At 35.6% G+C, this 27689-nt stretch overlaps 3 protein-coding genes and 1 long non-coding RNA gene across 7 annotated transcripts; all 4 read right to left on the minus strand.

The window, feature by feature from the left end:
* Positions 1 to 3108: 3108 nt before the first annotated feature.
* Positions 3109 to 8103, minus strand: LOC101263952 (splicing factor U2af small subunit B). Of its 3 annotated transcripts, none has more exons than XM_010313943.4 (6): positions 7637 to 8103; positions 6221 to 6307; positions 6058 to 6139; positions 4806 to 4932; positions 4127 to 4691; positions 3109 to 3417 (listed from the first exon to the last, which is right to left on the minus strand). In XM_010313943.4, exons 1-5 carry the CDS (start codon positions 7871 to 7873, stop codon positions 4172 to 4174), a joined length of 1053 nt encoding a protein of 350 aa, XP_010312245.2. In that variant the 5' UTR covers positions 7874 to 8103; the 3' UTR covers positions 3109 to 3417; positions 4127 to 4171. The 3 variants fall into 3 exon arrangements, with proteins under 3 accessions (XP_010312245.2, XP_010312246.2, XP_069146258.1); XM_010313944.4 differs by having other exon boundaries at positions 3109 to 3488; XM_069290157.1 differs by having other exon boundaries at positions 3109 to 4024.
* Positions 8104 to 10608: 2505 nt separating this feature from the next.
* Positions 10609 to 11625, minus strand: LOC104644379 (peroxiredoxin-2E-2, chloroplastic). The gene has a single exon (XM_010313946.4). It carries the CDS (start codon positions 11462 to 11464, stop codon positions 10778 to 10780), a length of 687 nt encoding a protein of 228 aa, XP_010312248.1. The 5' UTR covers positions 11465 to 11625; the 3' UTR covers positions 10609 to 10777.
* A 908-nt stretch (positions 11626 to 12533) lies between these two features.
* Positions 12534 to 17171, minus strand: LOC138338990 (uncharacterized). Of its 2 annotated transcripts, none has more exons than XR_011211924.1 (5): positions 17103 to 17171; positions 16860 to 16982; positions 16488 to 16565; positions 15186 to 15275; positions 12534 to 12646 (listed from the first exon to the last, which is right to left on the minus strand). It is a non-coding gene; the product is annotated as an uncharacterized lncRNA (long non-coding RNA). The 2 variants fall into 2 exon arrangements; XR_011211923.1 differs by having other exon boundaries at positions 12536 to 12672.
* A 618-nt stretch (positions 17172 to 17789) lies between these two features.
* LOC101264271 (glucomannan 4-beta-mannosyltransferase 9) lies at positions 17790 to 24949 on the minus strand. The gene is made up of 9 exons (XM_004249413.5): positions 24187 to 24949; positions 23989 to 24087; positions 23212 to 23464; positions 20568 to 20678; positions 19592 to 19728; positions 19335 to 19448; positions 19026 to 19225; positions 18438 to 18632; positions 17790 to 18355 (listed from the first exon to the last, which is right to left on the minus strand). Exons 1-9 carry the CDS (start codon positions 24514 to 24516, stop codon positions 18193 to 18195), a joined length of 1602 nt encoding a protein of 533 aa, XP_004249461.1. The 5' UTR covers positions 24517 to 24949; the 3' UTR covers positions 17790 to 18192.
* Between the last annotated feature and the right edge of the window lie 2740 nt (positions 24950 to 27689).

The following is a 27689-nucleotide window of genomic DNA, read 5'->3' on the forward strand; positions in this document are numbered from 1 at the left end:
TTCATTTATTATTTTTGGTTAATTAATTCATAAAACTTATTACAAATATTATGAATTGTGTCTATTAATAATGACATATTCATTGAAATCCCATAAAATAGTCAGAAAGGGATAAAGTATACGCAAATCTTATTACTACCTCGTAAAGATAGAAAAATTATTTCCAAAAGACCCTCCCTATTCGACCTTAGTTTTTATACCAAAATTAGATTTTTATGTTACTTGTTTTTAGTATATAAAAAGAAAAAAAAAAGTTTCAAAATGTTGCACCATCAATATTAACTACCTATTATTTTGTAAACAATTTTCTAGATTAATCATATATATAAATTAGTATAAATATTGTAACAAAATACTGGTATTTGTTACTATTTTCGAAACGGATGTATAAAATTGGAAAGAGCGGTGTCCATTTTTATATCAAAGCCTCGTTGACTTTAGTTAAATTATCTAATTAATAAATCATATTTGATTAGTTAAATTATGTCATTTTAGACATTTAATGACTTTAGTTAATCTCATATTGACTAAACCTATTACACGCACGTGACATAATCTTAACGATCTTTATTTTAATTTGCAGTACCATACCATAATATTTAACACATTGTGGACCTTGAGCTAATGTAGCGGGCCCATTAAACGAAATAGCCCAATAAATTTTGAACTTGACTTCATATTCATGTCTTGAACAAATCATATTTTCTGAATTAAAATATGATTTTATTTTCATGAGAGTCATATGCTGACAATATTTTTAACTTTTGTTTTAAAAAATAATGTTTTTTTTATTACTCATTTCACTAATTTCTATGTTTAAATAAATAATTTTACATGACCAGGTCTTCAGTGCTGTTGCGTCACTATCGGTACCACAGCTTTTCGTGTTTGAATTTTTGTCTGTTTCGTTTTATTTGGTCATTTATTTTTAATTATTCATTTTAGCATTAAAAGAGTAAATATTTTTATGTATATAATATTATTTTTTGACGAAAGGAATTCAATTGAACACCCTCGTAGTAACGTAGCTCCGCGATTTCTAAAAGAATATATTATACCTCAATATTTATTTAAAATTGACTAGAAAGAATAAAACAATATTAATATTTTGATTTTAAAAAATCAAAATTAACAAAGATCAAGTAATATAACACGAGGAGAGTATACATATAACTATGAAAACATCTTTTTAGCCAAAAGTATAACCAAAATTTGATCAGAATGAGATTTTACGAGTGTTAATTTTACGTTAGAATAATTTTTTTTAAAAAAAATTGATAAATACGAGGAGAGTAGACAAGAAAGAACAGTAAATGTCTTGTCTAAGGCTCAATACATTGGAATTATTCTGCCACAAATTCCAAGCTACCTCTGAACAAACATTGCATCACACTTTTGTTTGGTCCTAACCCCCCCTCCCCCCCCCCCCCCCCCGCAAACCCGACCCCATTATTCATTCGTCGGACTCATATTACTCGACTAATATTGATCTGATATATATATTTTAAAAAATAAAGATACATTTAATCAATATAACTTTAATTTCGAATTTTAAATTTGATTAGTACTATTTTATATAATTATTTATAATATTAAGGATATTATGATTTAAAAAAACTTTTTTATTTGCTAAAAAAAATTTATTTTTAATATAAGAGTTTGAGAAAAGTAATCCTAAAATTTGTGGTCCTAGTAAAATATGAGTTCAATTTTGTTACTTAATGACATTTATATGGAAAATTATGAACTATCCAACAAAAGAATATTTTCAAAGCAAATAGGTTTTGTTAAGAGAACAAAAAATCAGAATCATCTTTATGTTTTTCCTTTCTTTTAATTAAGAATTGCTCTCAATTATTATCGATTTGAGTAAAGATTAAGTTATAGCAAGATAATAGAAATTAGATAACTCCTAATTCAGGAAAATACGAACTAATTCTTCTCTCTTAAATTGTCAAAATGTATGTTAGGTCTTTATCGAATTTCATTGATCACATTTTTAAAACAAAACTTTTTATATTACGTTTTGATTACACGTTTTCGAGCCAATGATTTAATCAGAAACAATGTATCTGCCTCCATACAAATTGAAGTATCAATTACGTAAACCTTTCCTTCCCCAATTTCTTTCTAAAAGAAATCAAAATTCCTTCGTGGTCATAAAAAATACATTATTTCTCGAGTCTGATCTAATCCCAGAAACCTATTTTCCATGCCTTGTGACTATCGAGTGCTTGTGAATTTAAGAATAAAATAGTGTTGTTAGTTGAGATGTCAATTCTTTTACCTAAGTTATGATTCTAGTGATGATGCTGACAAATGAGAAAAGAACAATTCTCCACTAAATTGATTTAATTATTAATCCTCAGTACAAGAGAAATATACTAAGCATTTACAGATTCTAATAACAAGTAGTAATTAGTTTTTTCATAGTTTGTATTTCAAGTCAGAATTATTTTAGATATATGTTCATTTCTCAAGTGACTCGAGAATGATTTCGGTGGATATAATTCAGCTCAAATAAAGTGAGAGTGTCTTTTCACTTCCTCATAGCCGTATGGAACTTTAGTAACCATGTGATGATCCAAGTTCGCGGTGGACGAGTCTAAATAAATCACATCATTACATTGAGAAATTTGAATCTTACTACTTTGTTGTCTATTTTCGTACAATCTTACATCAGATAACTACCTTTCAAGCCAAAGATTCATCGAAAATGATCTCTCTACCTCATGTAAGTAGGGATAAGATCTTCATATATCTTATCCTCCTTAGACTCCACCTGTGAAATTGCGGTGGATGTCTGTCGTAGTATACTTAGAGAAAATCATGAATGTTTTGACAGTAGTAAGATTCAAAAATCATGAATGTTTTGACATCTAGTCCAAGGTTTTTCTCTCACCATTATGCTTCAAAATGGCTAGAAAATCACTAATGTCAAAACATTCATGATTTTAGCTTCCACGTCATGAAGCCACAAGCCTATATTCACACTGATGCATAATATTACATCGGAGTCACACAACACGAAAGAGAAGATGCAGAGATCATTTCGACTACATGATAAAGACGGCAACATAAATGTAACGAAAGAAACTGCAAAAGGAGTTTATACTGCAGTCTAGCAACTGCCACATAAAAATCCTGCTCTCTTCAGCAAATTTGTTTCAACAGAAACCTCCAAACGACTGAAAGTAAAACACGATTAAGTACTGAAATGAAACTCAACCCAACAGATCACCAACCAGTACAGTTATACACAGCACTATTGTCTTTGAGGATATAAACCTGTAATGCCTAACAAATGATAAAACTCCAAAACGGAAAGAACTTCATAGGTCCATGGACTTGGTTCCTTCACTTCTCGCCATCCCTAGCATGTTAGAAGCCCATGGACTCGTCTGCAGCAGAGAAAACCTGTATACAAGACCATTGTAAGCTGCTATGTAAAGGTAGGCACGACCACTGCAAAGCAGGAACCTTTTAACCTGCAAAACCTTGGAATAGATAACATCAATCTTATAAGAATGACAAACTCTATGAATTAGCCTAGGAAGAGAGAAGCCCCTAGACTGTAGACAACTAACAAATCTAAGGTGGGCAGAAATCTTGGAAGGGCTATGTTTCTACTCCTAATCACTTTAATCAAATGTTCCATTTTCAGGAAGAACGAACCAGCGAGAGAAAAAAATCATTTGATCAGAGGCCCTAAAGTTAAAAAGCTGTTCTACAAATTAACAGATGCTATATTACCGTTGGCTGGTTCCCTATATAAGAAATAAATAGTTGTCAATATGAGACAGGAAAAAGGACATTGGAAAAATTAACAAGAAAAATTGAGCACTGCAAGCTTCACTGTGCAAGCAACGGATGCATCAGAGACGGGAAAAATGGCAGTGTTTCTAAGTAGGCCTCACTATGATCCCTGTTAAACAAAGTCCTGTACTTAAAAATTTTGGTAAAAAGAAGATAAAAGATGGGTAACACTTTTCAAAATCATAGGACAGTGGACCTGTACTCCACCCTGCACAGTGGAAAATGGACAGTGAGCTATACTTCTGCAATGTGCCACTAAGATTGAAAGACATTCAGGTGAAACAATAAGTATGATGGAAGTGCCACTAACCAGAGCAACACTACCATAGCAGCAGCCATCACTTCCATTTTCTACCTACTGCTGCTTCGGGTAACCATCATCAAACTGTTCTCCATAGTGAACACCACCATCATTCCTGCCATTGTCAGCGTCAAAATTACCATATTTAGCAGAATCTGCCTCTTCTTTCTCCCTGTTCCATTGCTCAATCTTTGCCCTCCTCTCAGCACTGCCTTCCCTGTCTTCCCTACGTGCCCCACCGCCATGATTCCTCCCAGATCCTGTCTCTTCCTTTTCTCTGTTCCATTGTTCAATCTTTGCTCTTCTCTCCTCACTTCCTTCCCTAATTGGACTTCTATTTCTCCTGCCCCCAGGACTTCTGCTGTGTCCGCTCCTTCGTCCAGGACTTCTGCTTCTAGGCCTCCTACCTCTATCATGGTAGCGATCACCACCTCCTCCACCTCCTCTTCTACCAAAACCACGACCTCCCTGTGGGCGCTGCTCTTCATAATTGCGATTACCACGCGGACTTCGGCTTCTACTATGACTGCGCCTTCGCCTACTGCTCTTCCCAAATAATTGCCGCCTCAACTCCCTTCAACCAAAAAAAATGCATCAGCCACCAAATACCAAGATTAGAAAGAAAGCAGAGAGTTTTGGTGATGTCTGTGTGATGGGAGAGGAAAAGGAGGGATGGGCAGATGAAAACCTGCTTATCTTTTTAAGATGCATGAAGTTGCAATAGCCGCCTCGGTTACATACATTTTCCTCATACTGCCTACACGTGGCTTCCCGAAAATCAGTCACTGGGGAGAAGTCAACAATGATTGGGCGTCCTAAAATATACAAATTTCATGATCGTCAGCTATAGAGAATGACTTTATCGCACAAAAAGAAACATTAGTATAATACATAACAAAAAAATTGAATTGATTTGTTCCTTCACATTCTCAAAAAAAAAATAGCATCCCCTTTGAAATAAACTAAGCTCCCTGCAAAAATAAACTATTCCATAGTCCAAACCTAAATTTCTTTCCACCATTTAGGATATATATGATCTAAAAACTGAAATAATGTTTGGTTTAAACACAGACAAGTTCAACCATAAGCATAATACTCTACATAATCTCCAGAAATTGAAGGAGATGAGGGGAGCAACAACTTGAAAGATATCTATCTGTCTTGTAGAGACCTACGAGTCAATTGCGCCATACTTGAGATAAATATAACCAAAAACCACCTATACTGATCTTGTTAAGATACGCACTGAGTTCTCCTTGGGTTATTTCTATAGAACCAACAAAGTTGACCAGAAAACCCATACCAAAACTAACTGCTAACACAATCAAAACTAAAACTAAACATCATTCAACCAAAATGAGTGAACTAAAACAATGATTGGGCGTCCTAAAATATACAAATTTCATGATCGTCAGCTATAGAGAATGACTTTATCGCACAAAAAGAAACATTAGTATAATACATAACAAAAAAATTGAATTGATTTGTTCCTTCCCATTCTCAAAAAAAAAAATAGCATCCCCTTTGAAATAAACTAAGCTCCCTGCAAAAATAAACTATTCCATAGTCCAAACCTAAATTTCTTTCCACCATTTAGGATATATATGATCTAAAAACTGAAATAATGTTTGGTTTAAACACAGACAAGTGCAACCATAAGCATAATACTCTACATAATCTCCAGAAATTGAAGGAGATGAGGGGCAACAACTTGAAAGATATCTATCTGTCTTGTAGAGACCTACGAGTCAATTGCGCCATACTTGAGATAAATATAACCAAAAACCACCTATACTGATCTTGTTAAGATAAGCACTGAGTTCTCCTTGGGTTATTTCTATAGAACCAACAAAGTTGACCAGAAAACCCATACCAAAACTAACTGCTAACACAATCAAAACTGAAACTAAACATCATTCAACCAAAATGAGTGAACTAACCTGCATAAAATCTTCCTGTAAGATTCTGAAGCGCACTTGCAGCGTGATCTTCCTCTCTGAACTGGACATACACATTACCAACCTGTGGAAAGAGGCACAATATCACTCAGGTCAGATGAGAGCAAATCACTATGGCAAAGTTCATATAGAGAAGTGGACATACCATGTGGTCAGCTAAATTGTCACAGATGTTGAGGTTTTCAATCTCTCCATACTTGCTAAGCTCTTCAAATAAATCTTCATAGAAGTCCTGCATGTTCAATGGTGATCACACATATTTCATTCCCACGAAATCAGGAGGAAACACAGGATAATAAATCAACCTACTTTTACTCGGACAGAATTCCTATTAGAAACTTACAACAACAATGAACAAAGTGTAATCCCACAAGTGGGGTCTAGTGTGGGTAGGATGTAAGCACACCTTACATTACCCATTACGAACTTGAACAAAAATAACCTATACATAAAACAAACCTCATATTTCCTCAAAGATGACACCACAGCGAGAAAACAGAAGCTAAAAACGAGGGACAGTCTTTTGAATAAAAATTGACATGAATTCTATTTTAACATGCAATTACATCACAGCACCAAAACCCCATCAGCACACTAACATACGAAAAGGGCTTAACGTTTTCACAACACACTGTTTTGCTTTTTCATTGTTCTAAGTTCTTGCAGCATATGGAAACAGAAAATGCTTCGGTCAGTACCGCGCTCTCAGAACCAAGTTCAACAACAACAGCATTCCCCGTGAAATCCCACAAGTTGGGCCTGGGGAGGGTAGAGTGTACGCAAGACCTTACCGCTACCTCATGGAGGTTTCAACACCACGTTCACTTTTAACAAATCCGTAAAACCCATTCAACGACAACGCAAAACTTGTGCATACTACACAACATGCAACACAGTTATGAGTTAACTTTCTATAGTTACACAAAAAAGTCTCCCCCAACCTCCCAGTGGCTAACAGAACAGAACCTAGAAATTAGCCAACAATCAAAAACAATTTATTCAAGACAACTAGTTTGAAACTTCAACTTCTCTTTGTTTAAACCAAAGACACTGATAATAGCACTTCTTAAGACAGTCATTTCATAAAAACAAAATAAACAAGTATCCATCCAATCCATATATACATACGAAGCAGAAGGAAAACTGTATCGTTCGTGCGTCCACACGCGTCCACACACACAAGTATATGTTTTTTTGTAATGATAACGGTGTCTGAGCTAGCTTTAGGGCTTCCAACCTACTAATATCACACATACACAAGTATATGTTTTTTTAATGATAGCAGTGTCTGAGCTAGCTACTGTGCTTCCAACCTACTCATCCACAAATAATAGCAATTCAGCTTACACAATCTAGCATTTCCCTTATTCTTAAAACTTTCAATTAAATTTTTAAGTGAATGATTTCTAATCGTAACTAAATCTTCAATTTCTTCGTATCTAAGCTAGTTTTTGTGCTTCCACCTTACCACTCACGCTCAGAAACCATATATTCAAAAACCTAGATTCGACATAGATAGATCCATATAAACACATACAGAGACACATATATAAATATATACCTCGAAGTGACGCTGGATCTGGCGAGGGTCAAGGGGCTGGCCTTGAGGGTCAACACCAGGGGTGATCATATCAGGACGCTGGTACATGTTAGAGAGAACCAAGGTGGGACTGATGCTAGGCTTTGTGTGAAGCCTGGAACAGCGGTCACCATGCCGACACGCTCCGATCTTAAAGTAGAAAGGGCAATTCACCCTGTCTTTCTCTGTACCGAATATAGAAGCCAAATGCTCCGCCATGATTCTCAAGCTTTCTTCTTCTTCTTCTCCAGCACCGCCCCAATTTCAATTTATTGTGAAAACTAGGGTTTCTGAATTCGGCTGAAGAGGGGTTTTCTAATGTGGATTTTTGGGATACAATGGTAAAATTGTAATTATCGCTAAAAATTTGACAAATAATTTTTTTTCCATTAGTTTTTTTTTTCACCTTATATTCTAGAGGTTTGACCAAAAAAAAAAAAAGGAGGGGCAAATAATAAGTACCCTTTGAAGCGTTACATAGTATATAAATTATTTATTTTCATAGATAATTTAAAATTTTTATAAAATAAAAAATGAAGTCTAAAGCATACTCGTGATCTTTTATTTGGATGTAGTTAGGGTTGCTGCCTATTCATGGTTATGGTTAAAAAATTAAATCGAGTAAAATTGATATTTAATTTAATTTGATTTTAAATTTTTAAAAATTGATATTATTTGGTCTGATTTTGATTTTACTAGAAAAATCGTAAGTATAACCAAATCGATAAATTATATATAAACTTTTTTATAATTATTGCATCTTATATTCATAAATAAATTATACATATTTTATTAAGTTTTAATCAACCTAAGTCTTTAAATTTATCATTTTCTCGAATTCAACACTTAAATTTTAGCTCAACTACTACAACTCTAAGTCAAAATTCATTACTTTGATCTTTATCTAATGTATCACATAAGATAGTCACATTTTCTCTGTAATTAAATCACTTTATTCGTGTAATAATAACTCTAGTATTACTTCATTGAATCCACGATGACGTTCATGTGGATTGTTCATGAACTAGGTGTATCTATCTATCGAGATTCGTACGTCCTCAAAAAATTTATTACAAAAGAACCAAACCGACGATTTTTTGTTTGATTTAGTCTTAAAAATTTAAAACTAACTAAATTGATTTGGTTTTAAAAATTTAAAACCGGCTAAATTAGTTTGATTTTGATTTTAGCGAATAATCGATCAACACCGAACCATAAACCCTAGATGTAGTAATATTAAATACTTTACGAAAAAAATGTCAAATTTTTTCTTAAAGTTTTAAGAAATTATTATGAATTTATCTTTCGTTAACAGTTGAGTCAGGAGCTACTTTTATAATATTATGAAAATAGACTGGATTTACTTTGAACAGTGCAAATTTCCTATAAAAACTTAAGCATACAATTAAAATTTCGAACACGATAGTCAAATGCTCAAAAGCTCCGATAGTCACGTAGTGTTATTGTAAGCTCAAATTAACTTTGTTCAAAGTGTCAAAAAAAAATTCACATAAAGCTCAAATAACAACAAATTACATGATCAGTCTAGCTCCTCAAGGACAGGAGCAGATCCATTATTCTCGAGCCCGAACTAAATCTGAATTTGCACCGAAAAGTAACACAAGTTACATGCATCACAATCAAACAGCACTCATTTGTCTTAGCAAACTTCCAAGTAAATGGACCAGAGAAACAATCACAATCTCCAAATAGATAGAACAAGAAAACAAATAAAACCAGTGCTTATAACTAATTAGCCTCATAATCTTTGAAGACATCAATATTATTCATCATAAGACTAATAAGCAAATACTAGAAATATAAGATGTTAGCCTCAAGATTATCATAAACATTTTCCTCAGAAGAAAGAAACAGGGAAAAAAAGACAAATAAACCTCTAAAGGGCCTTGAGAATATCTTTGAAAGCTCCACCTTCTTACAAATTCAATACCTCAACAACCCCACCATCCACAAGCATAAAACATTTTAACAATGTATTATTTTCGAGTTTCAACGAGTCATTTCTGAAAATGTTGAAATCAAACAGGACTTATCTGTCTTAGCAACATTCCTCTCAATCACTCCCAATTCCCAGGTTCATTCGGTTTATAGACTGATCAGATACAGTCATCATCTCCATATAGAAAGAACAGGAAACAAAAACTAGTGTTTTAACTAATTACTTTGTAACCATTGAAGACATCTTTGTTATGTTATTCAATCACAAGACTAGTAATCAACCACTTGAAATCAAGATTGTTCGCAACACTAGACTGCTAACATCGAAAGCTACACCTTCTTCCAAATTTAACACTTGAACAACCCATCATCCACAAGCATAAAACTACAATGTATAATTTCAAGTCTCAACAAGTCATTTCTTTGTGCAAAATGTCGAAGTCAAACAGCAGTCATCTGTCTAAAGCAAAATTTCTCTCAATAACTCTCAACTCCCAAGTTCATTCAGCTTAAAAGTTGATCACAAACAGTCATAATCTCCAACCAAATTTATGCAACATGAAACAAAAAAACAATACTTTTAACTAATTAGCTTCATAATCTTTGAAGACACCTGTATTATTCATCACTAACACTAAAGAGCCTTGAGAATATCTTCTACACTGTTGCAAGCTCCACCTTCTTCCAAATTCAACAAATTTCAAGTTTCAACAAGTCATTTCTCTAAGCAAAATGTCAAATCAAACAACACTCATTTGTCTTGGCAAAATTTCTATCAAGTCTCAAGTTCATTCAGCTTAAAAATTGATCACATATAGTCAACAACAATAATAACATACCCGGCATATTCCCACAGAATGTAGTTTGGCGAGTGTAGAGTGTACGTAGACTTACCTCTACCTCACCTCGAGAGGCTGTTTCCAACACACCCTCGGCTCAAGACAAAAAACAGAATCACATATAGTCATAATCTCCAAATAGATAGAACAGGAAACAAAAAAAAACAGTACTTTAACTAATTAGCTTCATAATCTTTGAAGACATCTGTATTATTCATCACAGAGACTAGTAATTAAACACTTGAAAACAACATTTTAGCCTCATGATTATCATCAACATTCCCTCAAAAGAAAGAAACAAGAAACGAAAAACACAACTAAACCTCTAAAGAGCCTTGAGAATATCTTCTGCACTGCTAACATTAAAAGCTCCACCTTCTTCCAAATTCAACACTTTCACAACCCCATCATCCACAAGCATAGCATATCTTCTAGACCTAACACCAAGTCCAATAGGCTTATCAGTAAGGTCAAGTTCACACCCAATTGCCTTTGTAAACTCCAAATTCCCATCACTCAACAGCAAAACTTCATCACTAATGTTCAAATTCTCCTTCCAAGCTTTCATCACAAAAGCATCATTAACCGAAATACAAGCAATTGTATCAACCCCTTTCGATTTTAGCTCCTTCGACTTCTCCACGAAACCAGGAAGATGTTTCTGTGAACATGTTGGTGTAAATGCACCTGGGACGGCGAAAAGAACAACCTTTTTCCCAGATGTGAGGTCAGAGACGGAAAGGGTCTGGAGTTCATCGGATGAATCGAAGTAGGAAAGTGTGGAATTGGGTAATTTGTCTCCGACGGAGATGACGGCGGAGATTCTTGGAGTGGTGTATGAAAGGGGTCGTACGGTGCGCTTTGAGTGATGTACCTTGAATGGAACAGATGAAATGGAGAAAGAAGAAGAAAGAGTGGATTTTGGGGAAAAAAGGGATATGGATTTTGGGCTAATGGAGGATTTGCAGAGCTTTGGAAGGGTGAAAATGGCAGCAGCTGTAGTGGCAGCCATTGTTGTTGTACTCAAGAAAATTTGATTGGGTTTTGGGGATTTTGTGGCCTTTTTTAGAGACTTCTTTTAGGATATGGACGGAACAAACTATGAAGGATCAATTTTGCAATAGGGGCCAAAGATTTTTAGGGTAATTGACATTTTCATTCTTGATCCCATCTAATATTAATTTATTACATGAACAGCCCACTTAGTTTTAAAAGGTATACTTTTGTGACATCATTTTCTAATAAATCAATTAGAGCGTAACTAATTTAGATTTGCCTCACGTAGATCTCATTTATAAGAAACAGTCTCTATCAATGATGATTGCACGTAAGTATTATATTCGCATTTTATAGGAAACGCTACCTATCATTAATCAATGATGATAATACCATATAAGTTTCTGTATTCAAATCACATAGAACCCATATGAAAAAAGCGCCATAATTAATGATAGTTTTATACATGCAAGAGAAAGTATCCTGGACAATAACCATTGCTACAAGTTGCTATATTTGGATCGCTTAGAATTCATTTCGCGAAAGTGAGCCCATGATAGTGGCATACAATAAAAACTTATTTTCATGTTTTCTAGATTATAAGTTTTAAATAAGCTTGCATCTTCGATCAATAGAAAAAACATAACTTTTTTATTATATTAGTAAAAGCGATAGCGCCTATGCCTAACCTACCCTACCTTAGAGATAGTCATCATATACAAACTAGACGACTAGATTCTCCTAAAACACCAGGTCAATGAATATTCCTAAACCACTAGTCAAACTAGTCAATCGATAAAATATGAGAGCGAATATCATTATGTCATATAGTTGATCTAATATTTGAAGTTTATAATATCCACTTTGTTATATGTGCATGTTTAGTGAATTTCTCTAATACAATGCGATTCAATTAAACATTTACTTGTTAGATGCACATCTAAAAGATTATATATTCAATTAGCTTGATATGATTATGCAAAGCATTATATAAAACATAATATGTTTTAATCCCTACAGGTACCTAAGTAATTTCTTTTAATGCTTAATCAAGATAACATATAAAATATGTTATACCTTACTTCCTCTTGTTGATAAATAGTTTTATCAATGCCGCAGTATTTTTCTCCTTTCCGGCTATGAATAGTATTTTTCGCCTTCACACCTTCGGCTACTTTCGAACTATTCCTCCTTCAGGCTGGAAATCGCAACTTCCACTTTGAACTATTTATTAAGTTTGAAGAAAATAGATATATAAACTGACTTTTATTTCATATATAATAATCTCACTTACATATTATAAGTATATATCTTAATACAACATTAATAGAAACACTTTTCCCTAATGGGAGAAGTTACTTACTCACTCATAATTTTAACTCATAAAATATTTTTCTTACACTAAGACTCTCTAACACTCCACACTCGACTCCCCTATACATATGAAACTCTACTCCTTATATAGATATCCGGAAGGGTCTATTTACAATCCACTTTTATTTAAAGGACTTCCTTTAAATATTACATTTTTATCTATTGGCTCTTTCGAATCCAAAGATTCCTTGCAATAACTTTGCTTTATGTCACATGTGCTGCTTTCTGTCACTGGCCGACAGGATATGATTTTTCTTTTATATCGATCATGGTCCCCGAGGCCCCCCTCCAGCAGCCCCGAGGCACCGTCGTGCCCCGAGGCCCCCCTCCAGCAGCCCCGAGGCACCGTCGTGCCCCGAGGCCCCCCTCCAGCAGCCCCGAGGCACCGTCGTGCCCCGAGCCCCCCCCAGCAGCCTCGAGGTACCGCCGTGCCCCGAGCCCCCCCCAAGCAGCCCCGAGGCACCGTCGTGCCCCGAGGCCGCCCCCGCAGCCCCGAGGCATCGTCGTGCCCCGAGGCCGCTGCTCCCCCAGCAGCCCCGAGGCACCATCGTGCCCCGAGGCCGCTGCCCCCCCCTGCAGCCCCGAGGCACCGTCGCGCCCCGAGGCCGCCGCCCCCTCCCCCCAGCAGCCCGAGGCCGCCCCCCCTCTCACAGCCCCGAGGCACCGTCGTGCCCCGAGGCCGCCCCCTCTGCAGCCCTGAGGCACCGTCGCGCCCCGAGGTCGCCGCCCCCCGCCCCCCCAGCAGCCCCGAGGCACCGCCGCGCCCCGAGGCCGCCCCCCCTCTCACAGCCCCGAGGCCCCCCCAGCAACCCCGAGGCACCATCGTGCCCCGAGGCGGCCCCCCCAGCAGCCCCGAGGCGGCCCCCCCAGCAGCCCCGAGGCACCGTCGCGCCCCGATGCCGCCCCCCAGCAGCCCCGAGGCACCGTCGCGCCCCGAGGCCGCCTACCCCAGACGCAGCCCCGAGGCACCGTCGTGCCCCGAGGCCGCCTCCCCCAGCAGCAGCCCCGAGGCACCGTCGTGCCCGTCGTGCCCCGAGGCCGCCCCTCCCCCCCCAGCAGCCCCGAGGCACCGTCGTGCCCCGAGGCCGCCCCCCCCCCCCCCCCAGCAGCCCCGAGGCACCGTCGTGCCCCGAGGCCGCCCCCCCCCCCAGCAGCCCCGAGGCACCGTCGTGCCCCGAGGCCGCCCCCCCCAGCAGCCCCGAGGCACCGTCGTGCCCCGAGGCCGCCCCCCCCAGCAGCCCCGAGGCACCGTCGTGCCCCGAGGCCGCCCCCCCCACCAGCAGCCCCGACGCACCGTCGTGCCCCGAGGCCGCCCCCCCCAGCAGCCCCGACGCACCATCGTGCCCCGAGACCGCCCCCCCCCCCCCCAGCAGCCCCGACGCTCCGTCGTGCACCGTCGTGCCCCGAGGCCGCCCCCAGCAGCCCCGAGGCACCGTCGTGCCCCGAGGCCGCCCCCCAGCAGCCCCGACGCACCGTCGTGCCCCGAGGCCGCCCCCCAGCAGCCCCGACGCACCGTCGTGCCCCGAGGCCGCCCCCCAGCAGCCGCGAGGCACCGTCGTGCTCCTAGGCCGCCCCCCAGCAGCCGCGAGGCACCGTCGTGCTCCTAGGCCGCCCCTCCCCCCCCAGCAGCCCCGAGGCACCGTCGTGCATCGAGGCCGCCCCCCCCAAGCAGCCCCGAGGCACCGTCGTGCCCCGAGGCCGCCCCCCCCCCCCCCCCCCAAGCAGCCCCGAGGCACCGTCGTGCCCCGAGGCCGCCCCCCCCCAAGCAGCCCCGAGGCACCGTCGTGCCCCGAGGCCGCCCCCCCCCAGCAGCCCCGAGGCACCGTCGTGCCCCGAGGCCGCCCCCCCAGCAGCCCCGAGGCACCGTCGTGCCCCGAGGCCAACCCCTCCCCCCCAGCAGCCCCGAGGCACCGTCGTGCCCCGAGGCCGCCCCCCCCAGCAGCCATGAGGCACCGTCGTGCCCCGAGGCCGCCCCCCCCCCCCCCAAGCAGCCATGAGGCACCGTCGTGCCCCGAGGCCGCCCCCCTCCCCCCAGCAGCCCCGAGGCACCGTCGTGCCCCGAGGCCGCCTCCCCCAGCAGCCCCGAGGCACCGTCGTGCCCCGAGGCCGCCCCCCAGCAGCCCCGAGGCACCGTCGTGCCCCGAGGCGCCCCCCCCTCCCCCCCCCGCACTGTCGTTCCCCGAGGCCGCCCCCAGCAGCCCCGAGGCACCGTCGTTCCCCGAGGCCGCCCCTCCCCCCCCTCCCCCTAGAGAAAAAAAACAAAGTTAGAATGCACTTAAACAATTCAATTTATTTAACAAAAAGAAGACATTAAAAAAATTGAGTTGGGTTGAGTAATAATAATTAAATATTGTGTTTCTTACCTAATGAAGTCTCTCTAACCTTTCACAATGAAGGGAATGAAAAAAGGACCGAACCTAGGTGTTGTTTTATCCCTTCAATCTTGATCCTCCCTGCATGTACATTTGAGTATAAATCACTATATAAAAATGACACAAGTGATGCTGAAGTTTCACAAATTAATCAAGATAAAGGAGATGAGAAAAGTAACAATTAGAGCAGAAGACAAAACATTCACATTTTAAATGACCAAACAGGAAATTTTGAAGGATTTTAATCCATGTTGAGCAATCAAACTCTAAAAAATGATTTTTTTTAGTTCTAATGATGGATGAGCCAACTCCTCTGCTTAGCATCTTTATGATTGAAGCTCCTTGATGATAAAACAAATACAGATGGATCTTAGTAATGGAGACTAATGATCCATCTGCGTGACATGGAGAAATGTCTATGCTGCAAGTGGCAGGAAGAGGAATGGCAGTGATCTTAGGAAGAACAGTTTGAATAATAACAGGTTTACTGCTTGGTCTGACAGAGGAGGATGCTGGAACTGTATTACTATTGCAAGTATAGAAATGTTCTTCTTAATACTTGGTCTTGGATGTACATGGTACCAAAGCAAAAAATGATTCCCAGTAGTTAGTTACAACTTCAGATACAAAAAACAATCTTTTTTTTCAATTTACTCTCAGTGCAAAATAGCTTATAATACAAAAGGTATCCTACTATGAGAACTTTTCTTCAACCTAATAACATATTCATTAGAACTTTCTTCAAATGTTCAAAATGCAAGTGGCTGGCAGGAATTCGGGGGAAGATGTTTCATATTTTCCATTCATAAAAGCATTAAAGAATACTTAACTCGGACATAATTTTAGAAAAGATTCAACTTCCAAATATCACAATCTTGACCAAAAATTAGAATTCCTGTAAATCCCCTCATATCAAAAACCCTCATATCACTGATTTTCACAACTTTAATTTTCACCCAATATCTTCAATCATTTTACTTACTAATCCTAGAATAAACCCCCCAAAAAGAATCATAAAACCCACCATCACTTCCCTTGCATACACAAATTTATAGAAACCCCATAGGCCATAACCAACATACAGAAAATGAATCATCGAACCAATAATAAGAAAAATACACAAAAAATAAGATAAAACCCAGTACTCCAATTACTTTCCTACAGCAAAAAAATACACATAAAAAAGTTGAGACGAAAAACAGGGAAACACTCACACAAGTTTGGAAGAATAAGAGAAGGAGGATGGGTACGAGCAAAGACAGTTGATGATTCCAGACATTAGAAAGCACTTACACAAGTTTGGCCGCTCCAGCATTCAATTCTCCAACCCAGATGGATTCGCAGCCATTGCTTGCAACCAAAATTTAAGCCCTTATAAAGAAAAAGAAGAATAAGAAAGTAGTTATATAGGTTGAATTTCACAAGACATTTTTCAAATATGAAGTAATATATACGTTAGAGGCAAACAAGGGTATCAATTTATAAAGTTGAAACTTTAGTGAATGAATTTCAGAAGACGTAACTTGAAATCGATGGAATAATAATTCAATATAAATGATCCCAGGCATGATATACTAAATTACACATTTCTACGAGTTGATTTCGAGGTTCAATTGATCAATCAATCAACAAAGCCCTTAAACCTTAAGTAAGAGGAAAAAGTACCTGAATACGATCGAGCAGTGGGATTCGAGAAACATACCAATGTCTGTATCTCATCATTTTCCTGACAACCACCTCCTTGTTTCTCAGTAATTTTATCCTCGCCACCATGATCTTCACCATTGTCTGCAGCAACAGACCCAAAAAAAACTTGATTTCTTTTGCCCAACAAGAAGTAAAATTGAAAATGGCATTGGGAATTTCACCATTTAGAGTAATTCAAAGTTGTGCAGAAGAGAGAAAGACCTTGACAACGGTGTGTGTGAAAGAAGAAAAGAGCGATCTTTGTGAAGAAGAGAGTCGAGCGTTGAAAAGAGCCGTTATGGGTGTAACTGATGTATTTATAGTGTGCTTTTTCAAATTGAGTTTAAATTTAGGTAACAAAATAGTTAAATTTACATTAAAAGGGATTATCAGGAGCCGTTATTCTTTTTTGAAAATATAATCTAATGAACTGATTAGTACTAATTTAATAAGATGTTTGAGTTAAACAAAAAAAAATATCATCTTTATTTAAAAGGGGACACAACACTATTTTAAAATCTTTAAAAACATTGTGAATTTACACAATTATTTCAAAATGTTTCAATAAAAATAACTTGATGATTAATTTACATTTTGAAAAGTAGTAATAATACTAATTAATAAGCTCCAAATTTAAATTTGAATAATTTTTATAAACTTTTTTTTTTAGTTACGAAATGCAAACCCCTCCACCTCCCCCTCCCCCCTCTTAACTTTTTGTTAGCAAGAAGTGGTTAATGATCCAGACACTAAGTTTTATAGAAAGTAAAATAGTGATAAGAAATTGCAAAAAAATTCAAAAAAAAGGAAGCGACTTTTCCCGAAGAACAAAAGGATACAGTCTAACTCCAGAAAGATGAATGAACATATAAAACAACTATTCAATATATACATATGTCGAAGCGATTAAAAGAAGAGTATCCCTTCCATTATTTTTCACAAGATCAATAATCAAGTTCACTTCAATTTCTATATAACATAAAAAGAAAACTGAGAATACAAAGAAACAAACAAAAAAATAAGCAGCAAAATTTAGCTGTTACTTGGTGTATAATAAGCACAAGATATTATCCTTCATTTTTTTACCTGTCTTCTGTATACATATTTTTACAATACAATTTTCTTTGTTGTACTGTTTAACCTTCAAACATATTCATTGGAATATACACAGAGAACAAAACAGATTCGAATCATCAACTCGAATACTTTATGCTAGAACCAAAAAGAATGAACAACTCGATTTCTCTTTACGTGTGAAAAAAAGGAAGCTGAAAACATTGCTGCTTCAGCGTTGCTTCCACGAGTAGTATCCTTAAGAGTTGGGAACAAAAGTACCAATATGACCAAATCCGATGATGAAGAAGGCGAATGCTTGAAGGAAGAGGTACAAGAAATAGTGATTTTTCCCAAAGGCGACGTCATAACATCCACAAAAGAAGAGGTAAGCACCAGTGGCTAGCTCTAACAAAAGTAGTCTGTTGTCAAAAGAACAAAGAATAACTTAGTTTGATATATGGTTAGTCCTGTTTGATCTAAACGACGAGAGGGATTGTTTACCTGTCACCAAACCTAAATCGAGGTTTTTTAACTGCTTTGATGGCTGATTTCATCTTGAGAACATCCCCTAGTTTCTCGGTGACAATCCATTCGTTGACTCTTCCTGCCTCTAACAATCCAATGAACGTAGCCTTTGTTCGATGTAGTGACATGACATTCTCGAAAAGGATCCAAAATATTATCAGATGTAACGACCTGTTGTAAAATAGCCACAAGCGCAAAACCTCAGCATCTTAATGTTCACACTCAAATGATGGACTGGTAACTATATATTATTAGCTATTTCGATAAGTATCACACATTTGTTAAGTACTTGCTTTGTAGCTCATGAACGTTTTGATTATCGATCATCTTGCAAGGATCTGTAAAACTCTAACAGTGTCTTTCCTATTTCCCTTTTCTGTTTATGTCGTTCCGAGCAATGTTGCTCGAACTATCCTAAAAATGATACCGCACCTCTATCGAATCGTCCAAAAATACACTACTTCTGGAGGATTCAACACGCACCAGAAGGCGTTTTTGAAGAGTCCGAGCAACATACTTCTGCTAAGTACTATAATAAAATCTTAAAGTGGAATGAGAACTAACCGTGGAGTTCCAACTGCGTTGAGTATTGTAATAATGGAAGGAATGTAAACGGCTCCCCATTTCGGAACCTCAACCTCAGGTACTAATACAGTTGCAGGTAGTACGACACAGTAGAACACAAATGTCACAATGTGAGCTACAACTTTCCTTACAAAGAAGAAGCTGTAAATCACATGAATCTTCTTCCACAACGATACTTTCTGCGAAAAGATGAATGCAACTTAAAGGCTCGACAGGGACGACCTAGCTAGCTCAGTAGTAATAAGCAGTTATAAAATTCACATAACAACGATTACATGAGGAATTTACCTTGTTTCTTATGATCTCCATAAACATTTTCCTGAAAAGATTGGCCGGGCCACAGGACCAACGATGTTGTTGATAGCGATACGCCTTGAATGTACTTGGTAATTCATTTTTCACCTATACAAATGAAACAAGAGCTATAAGTTTCGCACTTCATGACTCAATTTCACTACAGTAAGTATGACATTTTATTTGTTTGTAAATAGGATATATCACTCGTATTTCGGATAAGTTAAGAGGGGGAGAATTTTAAGTATTACCTTGAGAGCAGAAAGGTACAAGAATTTCCAGCCCTTGAGACTAGCGCGGACGGCCAGGTCCATATCCTCGACTGTTGTCCTATCCTTCCAACCTCCAGCCTCCTCCAATGCGGCGATTCTCCAAACACCGGCTGTCCCTGTGTTGTTTATTCTCACACATTGTGAGCTTTACTTCTATTCAAACACAACAATTACAACTACTTCTCCTCGATTCTAAGCAAATTAGTGTCGGTTATATGAGTCCTCAGTGTTCAATTTGTTTCATTGGCCTCTTAGGGATTTCAAAATGATCAGTCTCAGAACATTAATTACTGCATAAAATTAGCTGAGATACACGAAAAATAGTTTTTCATCTCAGCGCTGGCGTGTGTAAGACTAATGCATCCAAGCACACCGCAGCCAAGAGGGTCCCAAATAGCTTCGACTAATGGAGACAGACAGATTACCATGCACGATAAAGAACGTCAAAACTTCATTACTATTACATTTTCCTAAACTTCGTCAATTTCATCTGCTAATTTGTTCAAAACTAGAGTTTCTAGTTCTAAGATCGCGCTTGTAGTACACATGGTGTGAGATGTTTCAATCTCAATATCTACTTATTTTGCCATTCCAATGTTTTTAGTCCGTCAAACAACAACATCCCCAGTAGAGTCTGGAGAGAGTTGTACACTGACCTCACTCCTACCTCGTGAATGGAGACTGTTTCCAAAAGACCTTATATATGACTTTTAGTCTATTTGGTTTCTTTTTCAAACACGAGTGATGTCAAGTCCTCCAAAAATACACTATTTTTAGAGGATCTAACACACACTCAACCACATTTTTAAAGAGTCCGAGCAATAATGTGCTCGATTAAATTATATTAGTTGCTTAGAGATTTCAAAAGGGTCAATCTCAAAGCATTAATTACATGTATAAAATTAGCTGAGCTAAGTTGAAAATAATTAATGGAGAAGCAATTTGTTGTTAGTACCATTAAAGCCAAAAAAAGCATAGGTGGAAGAGCCCACTTCTTGCTCCACTGTGAAATGATAATCCAGGGACATTTCTTGCATCCTTGTCATCAAGCATTCATCAGCATTCACTGCAACCATTATACACCACAAAAAATCGTAAAAGATACGACGTTTGAATCTAACTTAATATCAAAAGCTAACTCAAAAAAACTAAATTGTCCAAGTCAAATTAAACAAATCACAAGTTCATTCTTTAACCAATGTGATCTTACGACTAATGTAACATTGTTGAAATAGAACAAAGTTTTTTTTTAAAAAAAAAAAATCGAAAATATGGCCTAAAAAAACTTTAGCCTGTTTGACTCGTAAATTATTTTATTAAAATTAAAAAAATATTTTAAGTTAAATTATTTCTAAATTACAGAAATATAACATTCTTTTTTCAACCAACGAAAAAGGAAAGCAAGCCAAATAAATCAAAACATGGAGAGTTGATTCATTAAACCTCTAAACAAGCATAAATTGATAGATCACATGTTAAGACAAGTAAACTATATTAAAAATAACTCAGTGCATAAAACATCTCACGTTTATGTAAAATCTGTAAGACCACATGTTACAATAGGTAAACTATTATTATAAAGTATATTGTTACAAAAAACATCTCGCACTCACGTAAAGTCTAGAAAAGGGTAGCATTTTAATGCAGCATTATATATAATGGCCTAACACAAATATTAGTCGCTACTTATTACATGATTCAAATTCATAACTTATAGATCATACGAAGATAATTCGTCTTGTGATTGCTTTCGAGACTCTCCTAGTAGTGTGGAATTTATTTCACTTATTAGTGTCGGTTAAGTAAGTAGGAGGTGGCTTAGGTCCACAAGTCTTTTGGCACATGCAATTGTTGGCTGTATATTATATGTACCATTTGTCTTCATCAAGACGACTCCATAACAACCTTACATTTTAAGTATAAAACACTGCAGCTTTTTCAGTACCATTCCAGCTCAAAAGGATAGAACTGTATTTATTTGTTTTACGTTTGATATTTGGTATTCATATTGTGCACTGCATAACTAATTTCTAAAGGGAGCGCTTTCTATAGAAACTTTTTCTAATAAAAGGAGTATTACTATAAAAAAAAACTGTGAATTACGTGAAATTTGTATAAAAATTTATAGGAAAATAAGTTTCCTGCAAAATTTTCATACTAATCTCCAGAAAAATCTTCACGTAATTTACGCTTTTTTTTGTACTGCTTGAGATCTCAGGTTAAAGATTTAATCATTCCATCAGTATATATTGTTGTTCAACCGATTATTGAAGTGCTTATATCATGACAAAATATATATTAATATTTAACGAACATTTTTAATTATGTGGCGTAAATTAATAGAGCATCAAATTTAAGAAAATAAAGGTTATTTTCGAAATTTGTTTTCTTAAATATATTGTGAGATTAGATCATAAGATTAACATAAAATGAATACTTAAAAAAGTTTTTTTTTTCTAATAGATTGATTTGTGCCACGTAAAAGAAAAATGTAAATGCTAACTAAAGTAAGTATTAGAAAACTAATTTTAGACCATTATCCCAATTCTATATTTAGATGGTTCGAGTAACAAAATCGTCATTAACCTTTGTATTAGAATAAACTGTTTATATTTTTAATTCATTTTACTGTACTAATGCGATATAATTTGTGCATCGAAATATCATTTGGGTCCCACAAAGTTAATAAGAGTGTATACGTGGCCTAACCAAATTGACCAACCAAGATTGTTACCTAAATCATCATAATACACAACAAGAAAATAGCTGTCTAGAGCCACCGACAGCTATTAAAATAATTTTATATTTTGCTAGAAAAATGATACTATAACACGTGATTTTTTAAAGCAATAATTAGTGACAAAAGTTTTATTCTGTAATTAGGAATACGTGGATTATAAAACAGGAATTATTTATTTTTAATATATACTTTAGTACTACATGTTACTGTTTATTGTATTTATATAATTTAAATTTATATATTTATGTGTTTACTTTTTGAATAAAACAAAAGCTTACTTATTATTATTATGTCAGTGTATTTAAGTACCAACATATTTGTTTTCCGTTCGATTCCAGACAAAATAATACTATATAAGATTTTCTTTTAATTTATGTAGGTATTATTATTAATTAATGGTTCAAATTTTAAGGGGAAAATTAATAGGTTGCTTAGAAAAAAATTTGAAAATAAAAAATGTTTATTCTAGAGGATTGAAGTGTTTGTTATTATTATTATTTTGGAAAATAAGTGTTTTTTGAATAGTAGTAGAAATTGTTTTTTTTTAGAAACTGTAAAAGTATTATTTCTTTTAAAAGTATTTTTAAAACCTCGATCAAGCACAAATTGCTGTTTTAATATTTTTTCAAATTTATTAGTCAAACATTAATTCCCAAATATTTTTCTAAAATTTCACCAAATATGTTAGTCCAAGATTTCCTCACTAGACCAACCAAACGACCCGTTAATTTAATGATTCTTGTTATGACGAGTGTGATTTTGATTAGAAAAAAAGATATTTCGATATACTAAGTTTTTGTTACGCAGGAATTCGGGGAAAATCACAAAGGTCTATTATACAAAATAACGAGTAACTTACCGAATTTCCAACGAGCTTGAACAAGTCCGAGTTGAGGATTGTGTACTAAAAATGGAATGGTGCGCCAGAGAAAATCAGGTTCAGGTTGAAAATCAGCATCAAATATAGCAACATAATCACATTGTTTCACATATGGATGTTTCAATCCTTCCTTCAATGCTCCTGCTTTGTACCCATTTCTGTTGTCTCTTATTTCATATTTTATATCTATTCCTTTGCTTGCCCATCTTTGGCACTCCATTGACACCAAATTCTACCTCGATTTAAAAAACAGTAGCGGAGTCAGAATTTTCATTAAACATGAAACAAAATGAAGCAAGTTGACAAGAATTTAGCTTATATACAGTGACAGTTGACACTATATATGTGTCACACAACATGCTTATAGCAAATTACCCACATCATTTTCTCACTCGATGTCCAGAGTCGAATGGTCCAATGTCATTCAACATGCTTATAGTAGGTTGCCCACATCAATTTTTTCGGTTTCCCATTCTTTGTCCAAGAGTCCAATGGTTTAGAACCTACTTGAAGCCCGACTAAACTCAGATCACGTACAGCAGGGCCTTCATACGCGAGGCTCTCGAATATGTGATTTCTAATTAAGTAGAAAGTAGTTCTACCACTGCATCACAACTCATGTTGGTGCCTACATCATTTTTAAGTACCTACTCGTAGTTCTATTTGTTTTAGGTTGTTACTGATTATTGATGACCTGATATTATAAATTTTATATCATACCGTCAGTGTATATAATTTAAACGAGTTTCGTTATACCTTAATAATAGGATCAGTTGAATCATCAAGAACTTGAATTATAATACGATCAGAAGGCCATGAAAGTCCACATGCAGCACCAATTGAAAGCTGATAAACCTGTAATAAGAACAGCAAATTCAATCAATATTTAACCAAAAAAGAAAAAAAGATTATGAAACAAAAGCAATTATTTACAACATGTTAATTAATACAAACCTCTTTTTCATTATACATTGGAATTTGAACAAGAACCATGGGATAACATGAATTTCCAATCTCAACATCATCTTTTAAAGATTCCCATTTATAACGTTTATCTGGTTTTCGACCAAACATTTTCACTAGCGTAATCACAATCCCCATATACACTCTCTCAATGAAGAGCAAAATCGACATTAACAGACACAAAAACACCGCGATTCTAAGAAGTGGAACAATTAATGGAGCTTTAATCTGTTCCCAAATTATTGTCCATTGCTCTGTTAAATCATCTCTTGTACCGGCTAGTGTATCAGGAAACAGAGTCGTCGACGAAAACCGATCCATTTTAGTAAAACAGAGCAGAAACAGGGGAGAAAAGAGCTTCTTTAAAACTAAAAAAAAAACAGAGTAAAACAGAACAAAAACAGGGGAGGGTTTTAACTAAAGCAAAAAGTGAAAATAATGTGTTTTTTCTGGGATTTTTTGCGTCTAGATGAAGCAAAACAATGGTGGAATGTCAGAAACACAAAAAAAAAAGATTAAATTGAACTCATAATCAAATGAGAACAGATTTTTTTCTTTTTTTTTTAATTTTGTGGAATTTAAAATGGGGGTAAGAAATGATGATTTCTGCTTCTGCAATCAATGCGAAAGCAGAAGCAGATATGAGTAGATAGTATGAATGGAGAATAAGCGGTGAAAGAAGAAACTAGAGAGAAAAAGAAGAAGCAGAGCAGAATGTGGAATGAGAAAGAGAACAATAAAGGCATCTTTTTATAATTTGGCTTATGTGTTTGGGACTGGTGGAGTAACACAGAGTAAACAAAAGAAAAAATTGATTGATAAAATCTTTAAATTAATTTTTACTATATTCACATTTTCAAAAATAATGTTATGTTTTTATAGTAATTAACTTACAATTCTCATTTTATCGAGAATATTTTAGACCATAAATTTTAATATTATAAATTTTAATAGGAAGAGATTACTATCTATTTTGATAGTGTAAAGATTTTTTATTTAGTAAAAAACTGCATGTATAATGTAGATTAGAGTGTAATTTCATTTTGAGAAGAATGATAACTTTATTTTTATTTAGTGAAGATTAAAAGCGTATTTTCGATAAACCTAGGTATATAAGTTTTCAATTAATAAAATGTTCTTAATAGTCATGAAATTTTATGTCATATTTGAAGTATAAATTTTGAAAAGCTTTATATTTATAACTATTTTATAATTAGTACAATATATTTTATAATATAGGTTTTAAAATTTTTTATTTTGATCTTTTAACTTTATAAGCCGCAAAAATTAGTTCCATGATAAACATTAAATAAAGTGGTATAAATATAAAATGGTTCGAAAGATATTTTAATTTTGATCAAAATTATTGTTACGATATAAAATTTTATAGAGGACATTTTACCTCCTACATTATTTAATGGTATATTTTAAAGGTATATACACGTTGAAATATTACTGTTTATAATGACGCAATATTTATGATGTCCAAGTGGACGCATATATATCTTTAAAATACATCATTAAATAATGCAAAAGGATAAAAGGTCCTTTTTAAAGTTTGATATTATTACAATAATTTCGATCGACGTTCAAATATATTTCAGACAATTTTTTTCAAAATAATATAACATATTTTTATTGTTAGTGTAAAAGAAAATTATACACTGACAATCAGTGTATACATAACTTAATGCAGAACCAAGAAAACTTGGTTTAATCAACTCTGTAACTAAAACAAGATTAGTAGGTAATCAATCATTAACACAACAGTAATTAATGTTTACATTCTTAAAATTAGGTAAATGAAGTGAATTAATTCAAGTAATGATATATTGACTAATTTGCCTCAGCTTACTCTGTACAGTTTGCAAGAATGTGACAGTTCAACTGCATTTTTGGTCGTATATTTTTTATTTTCCTTTTTTAAAAAATAATAAAATAAAATTTTCATTTTCTGAAAAATAATTTTTACTGTTATGTTAAATAAAATATTTGCTTGATTGTTATTTATAATATATTTATTTATTTATTTGGAGAAAACCAACTAAAGTTTAACTACTTTGAATTTAATAATATCTAAAATTAAAAAAAGATGATTCTTTTCTTATTCAGTATTTGATATTTATGATGTGTTGATTCGAATTCACGTAAAAAGAAAAATCACTTTATAAAGTAAAATCCTTCTTATTAAAAATAATTCATGTAAATATACTTACATGAATTATATTAGACAAACAAAAATTTTATGTATATATAATATCTTAATTTATATTTTAATTTCGGAAAAATCTATGTCTGATTGCTGTTGTCACACTTAATCCTATGATTAAGATGTTGCTTGGACATATTATATATATTTAATTAGTACTTTTTTTACAAAATAAAAAATAATTAAGGACTCTTAAGTTGTTTTATAATAGTAATAATATAAAAATAAATTGTCTCATTTGCCGACAAGAAATCTCTGTTCTAATTAACTAATTAATTTAACAAATGCAATCTTATGTGTCCAAGTCAAATTTATTTTCTTAAAATTGGAATTAGGGGAACATTATTTTAATCAACTAAAACAAATGATTTGGTTTTAGTACTTATGATGATTTTATAATACTATTGAATTTTCTCTTAAAGAAAAACAAATTAATACAATATTTTTGGAGTAGTTGAGGAACTAATTAAGTCATATCAAAACAAGTGTGCCCCAGGATTTGGTTGGAGTTCATAATCATATTAAATTTTTGGGTTAATAGTATTTTTGGTATTTCAATTATAAATAAATTAACCTTTTTTTTAATTGTGATATCGTAAATTTACTATAATTAGTGATCATTCCACTATTTAATATTCTAAGTAATGGATTATTTGATTTCCTTAATCACCATATGACAAATTTTCTCGTTTTCTTTATCACGAGGAAGATATGATAAGACTACGATTTAGAGACAGATCAAATTGATTTTTTTTATTTGATAAACTATCTTTTGATTTTTATTTATGTGTAACTATAATATCTTAAATACATTTTTTCGATTTAAACTTTACATATATATATAAGTTTTAACTAAATTTATATTCAAACGTTCAATATAACTTATAAAAATATGACTAATATATACACACATCAAAAAAACTTTATCGTAAACGATCTAAATGTTAGAGCTATAAAAAATTCCACATGGCCAAGAAAATCAATCATCTAGGAAATGATTAAATCGTATATTATAAAGTAAGAAATTGATACTTTGACATACTTTTCTGGACTGTCAAGTTTGTTAAGAGACTTTTCATCTACTTTAATAGATTTGGAATATTAACAAACACTCAAGTAAGTTCCCAAAAAAAGCAACAAATAACACATAAATAAATATACGAATATATATTTTTGGCTATGTATAATTGGATCTTATATAAGCACTTTCTTGTATTTACTTCTTTTTTTTTCCCTTTTATATGCTATTAATTATCGAAAGAAAAAATAAAGGGGTCCCTTCTAT

The sequence above is a fragment of the Solanum lycopersicum genome, chromosome 10, assembly GCF_036512215.1.
Source record: "Solanum lycopersicum chromosome 10, SLM_r2.1".
Taxonomy (NCBI): Eukaryota; Viridiplantae; Streptophyta; class Magnoliopsida; order Solanales; family Solanaceae; genus Solanum; species Solanum lycopersicum.

What these genes read in the sequence shown, in the direction of transcription:
- LOC101263952 (XM_010313943.4), bottom strand. Translation starts at nt 7,873, where the DNA reads ATGGCGGAGCATTTGGCTTCTATATTCGGTACAGAGAAAGACAGGGTG. An exon ending in TACAGGAAGATTTTATGCAG is followed by an intron (nt 4,933 to 6,057) that starts GTTAGTTCACTC and finishes TGTATATTTTAG; the next exon opens with GACGCCCAATCATTGTTGAC. An exon ending in CATCTTAAAAAGATAAGCAG is followed by an intron (nt 4,692 to 4,805) that starts GTTTTCATCTGC and finishes TTTTGGTTGAAG; the next exon opens with GGAGTTGAGGCGGCAATTAT.
- LOC104644379 (XM_010313946.4), bottom strand. Translation starts at nt 11,464, where the DNA reads ATGGCTGCCACTACAGCTGCTGCCATTTTCACCCTTCCAAAGCTCTGC.
- LOC101264271 (XM_004249413.5), bottom strand. Translation starts at nt 24,516, where the DNA reads ATGGATCGGTTTTCGTCGACGACTCTGTTTCCTGATACACTAGCCGGT. An exon ending in CAACTGATCCTATTATTAAG is followed by an intron (nt 23,465 to 23,988) that starts GTATAACGAAAC and finishes AAATCGAGGTAG; the next exon opens with AATTTGGTGTCAATGGAGTG. An exon ending in CGATTTAGGTTTGGTGACAG is followed by an intron (nt 18,356 to 18,437) that starts GTAAACAATCCC and finishes TTTTGACAACAG; the next exon opens with ACTACTTTTGTTAGAGCTAG.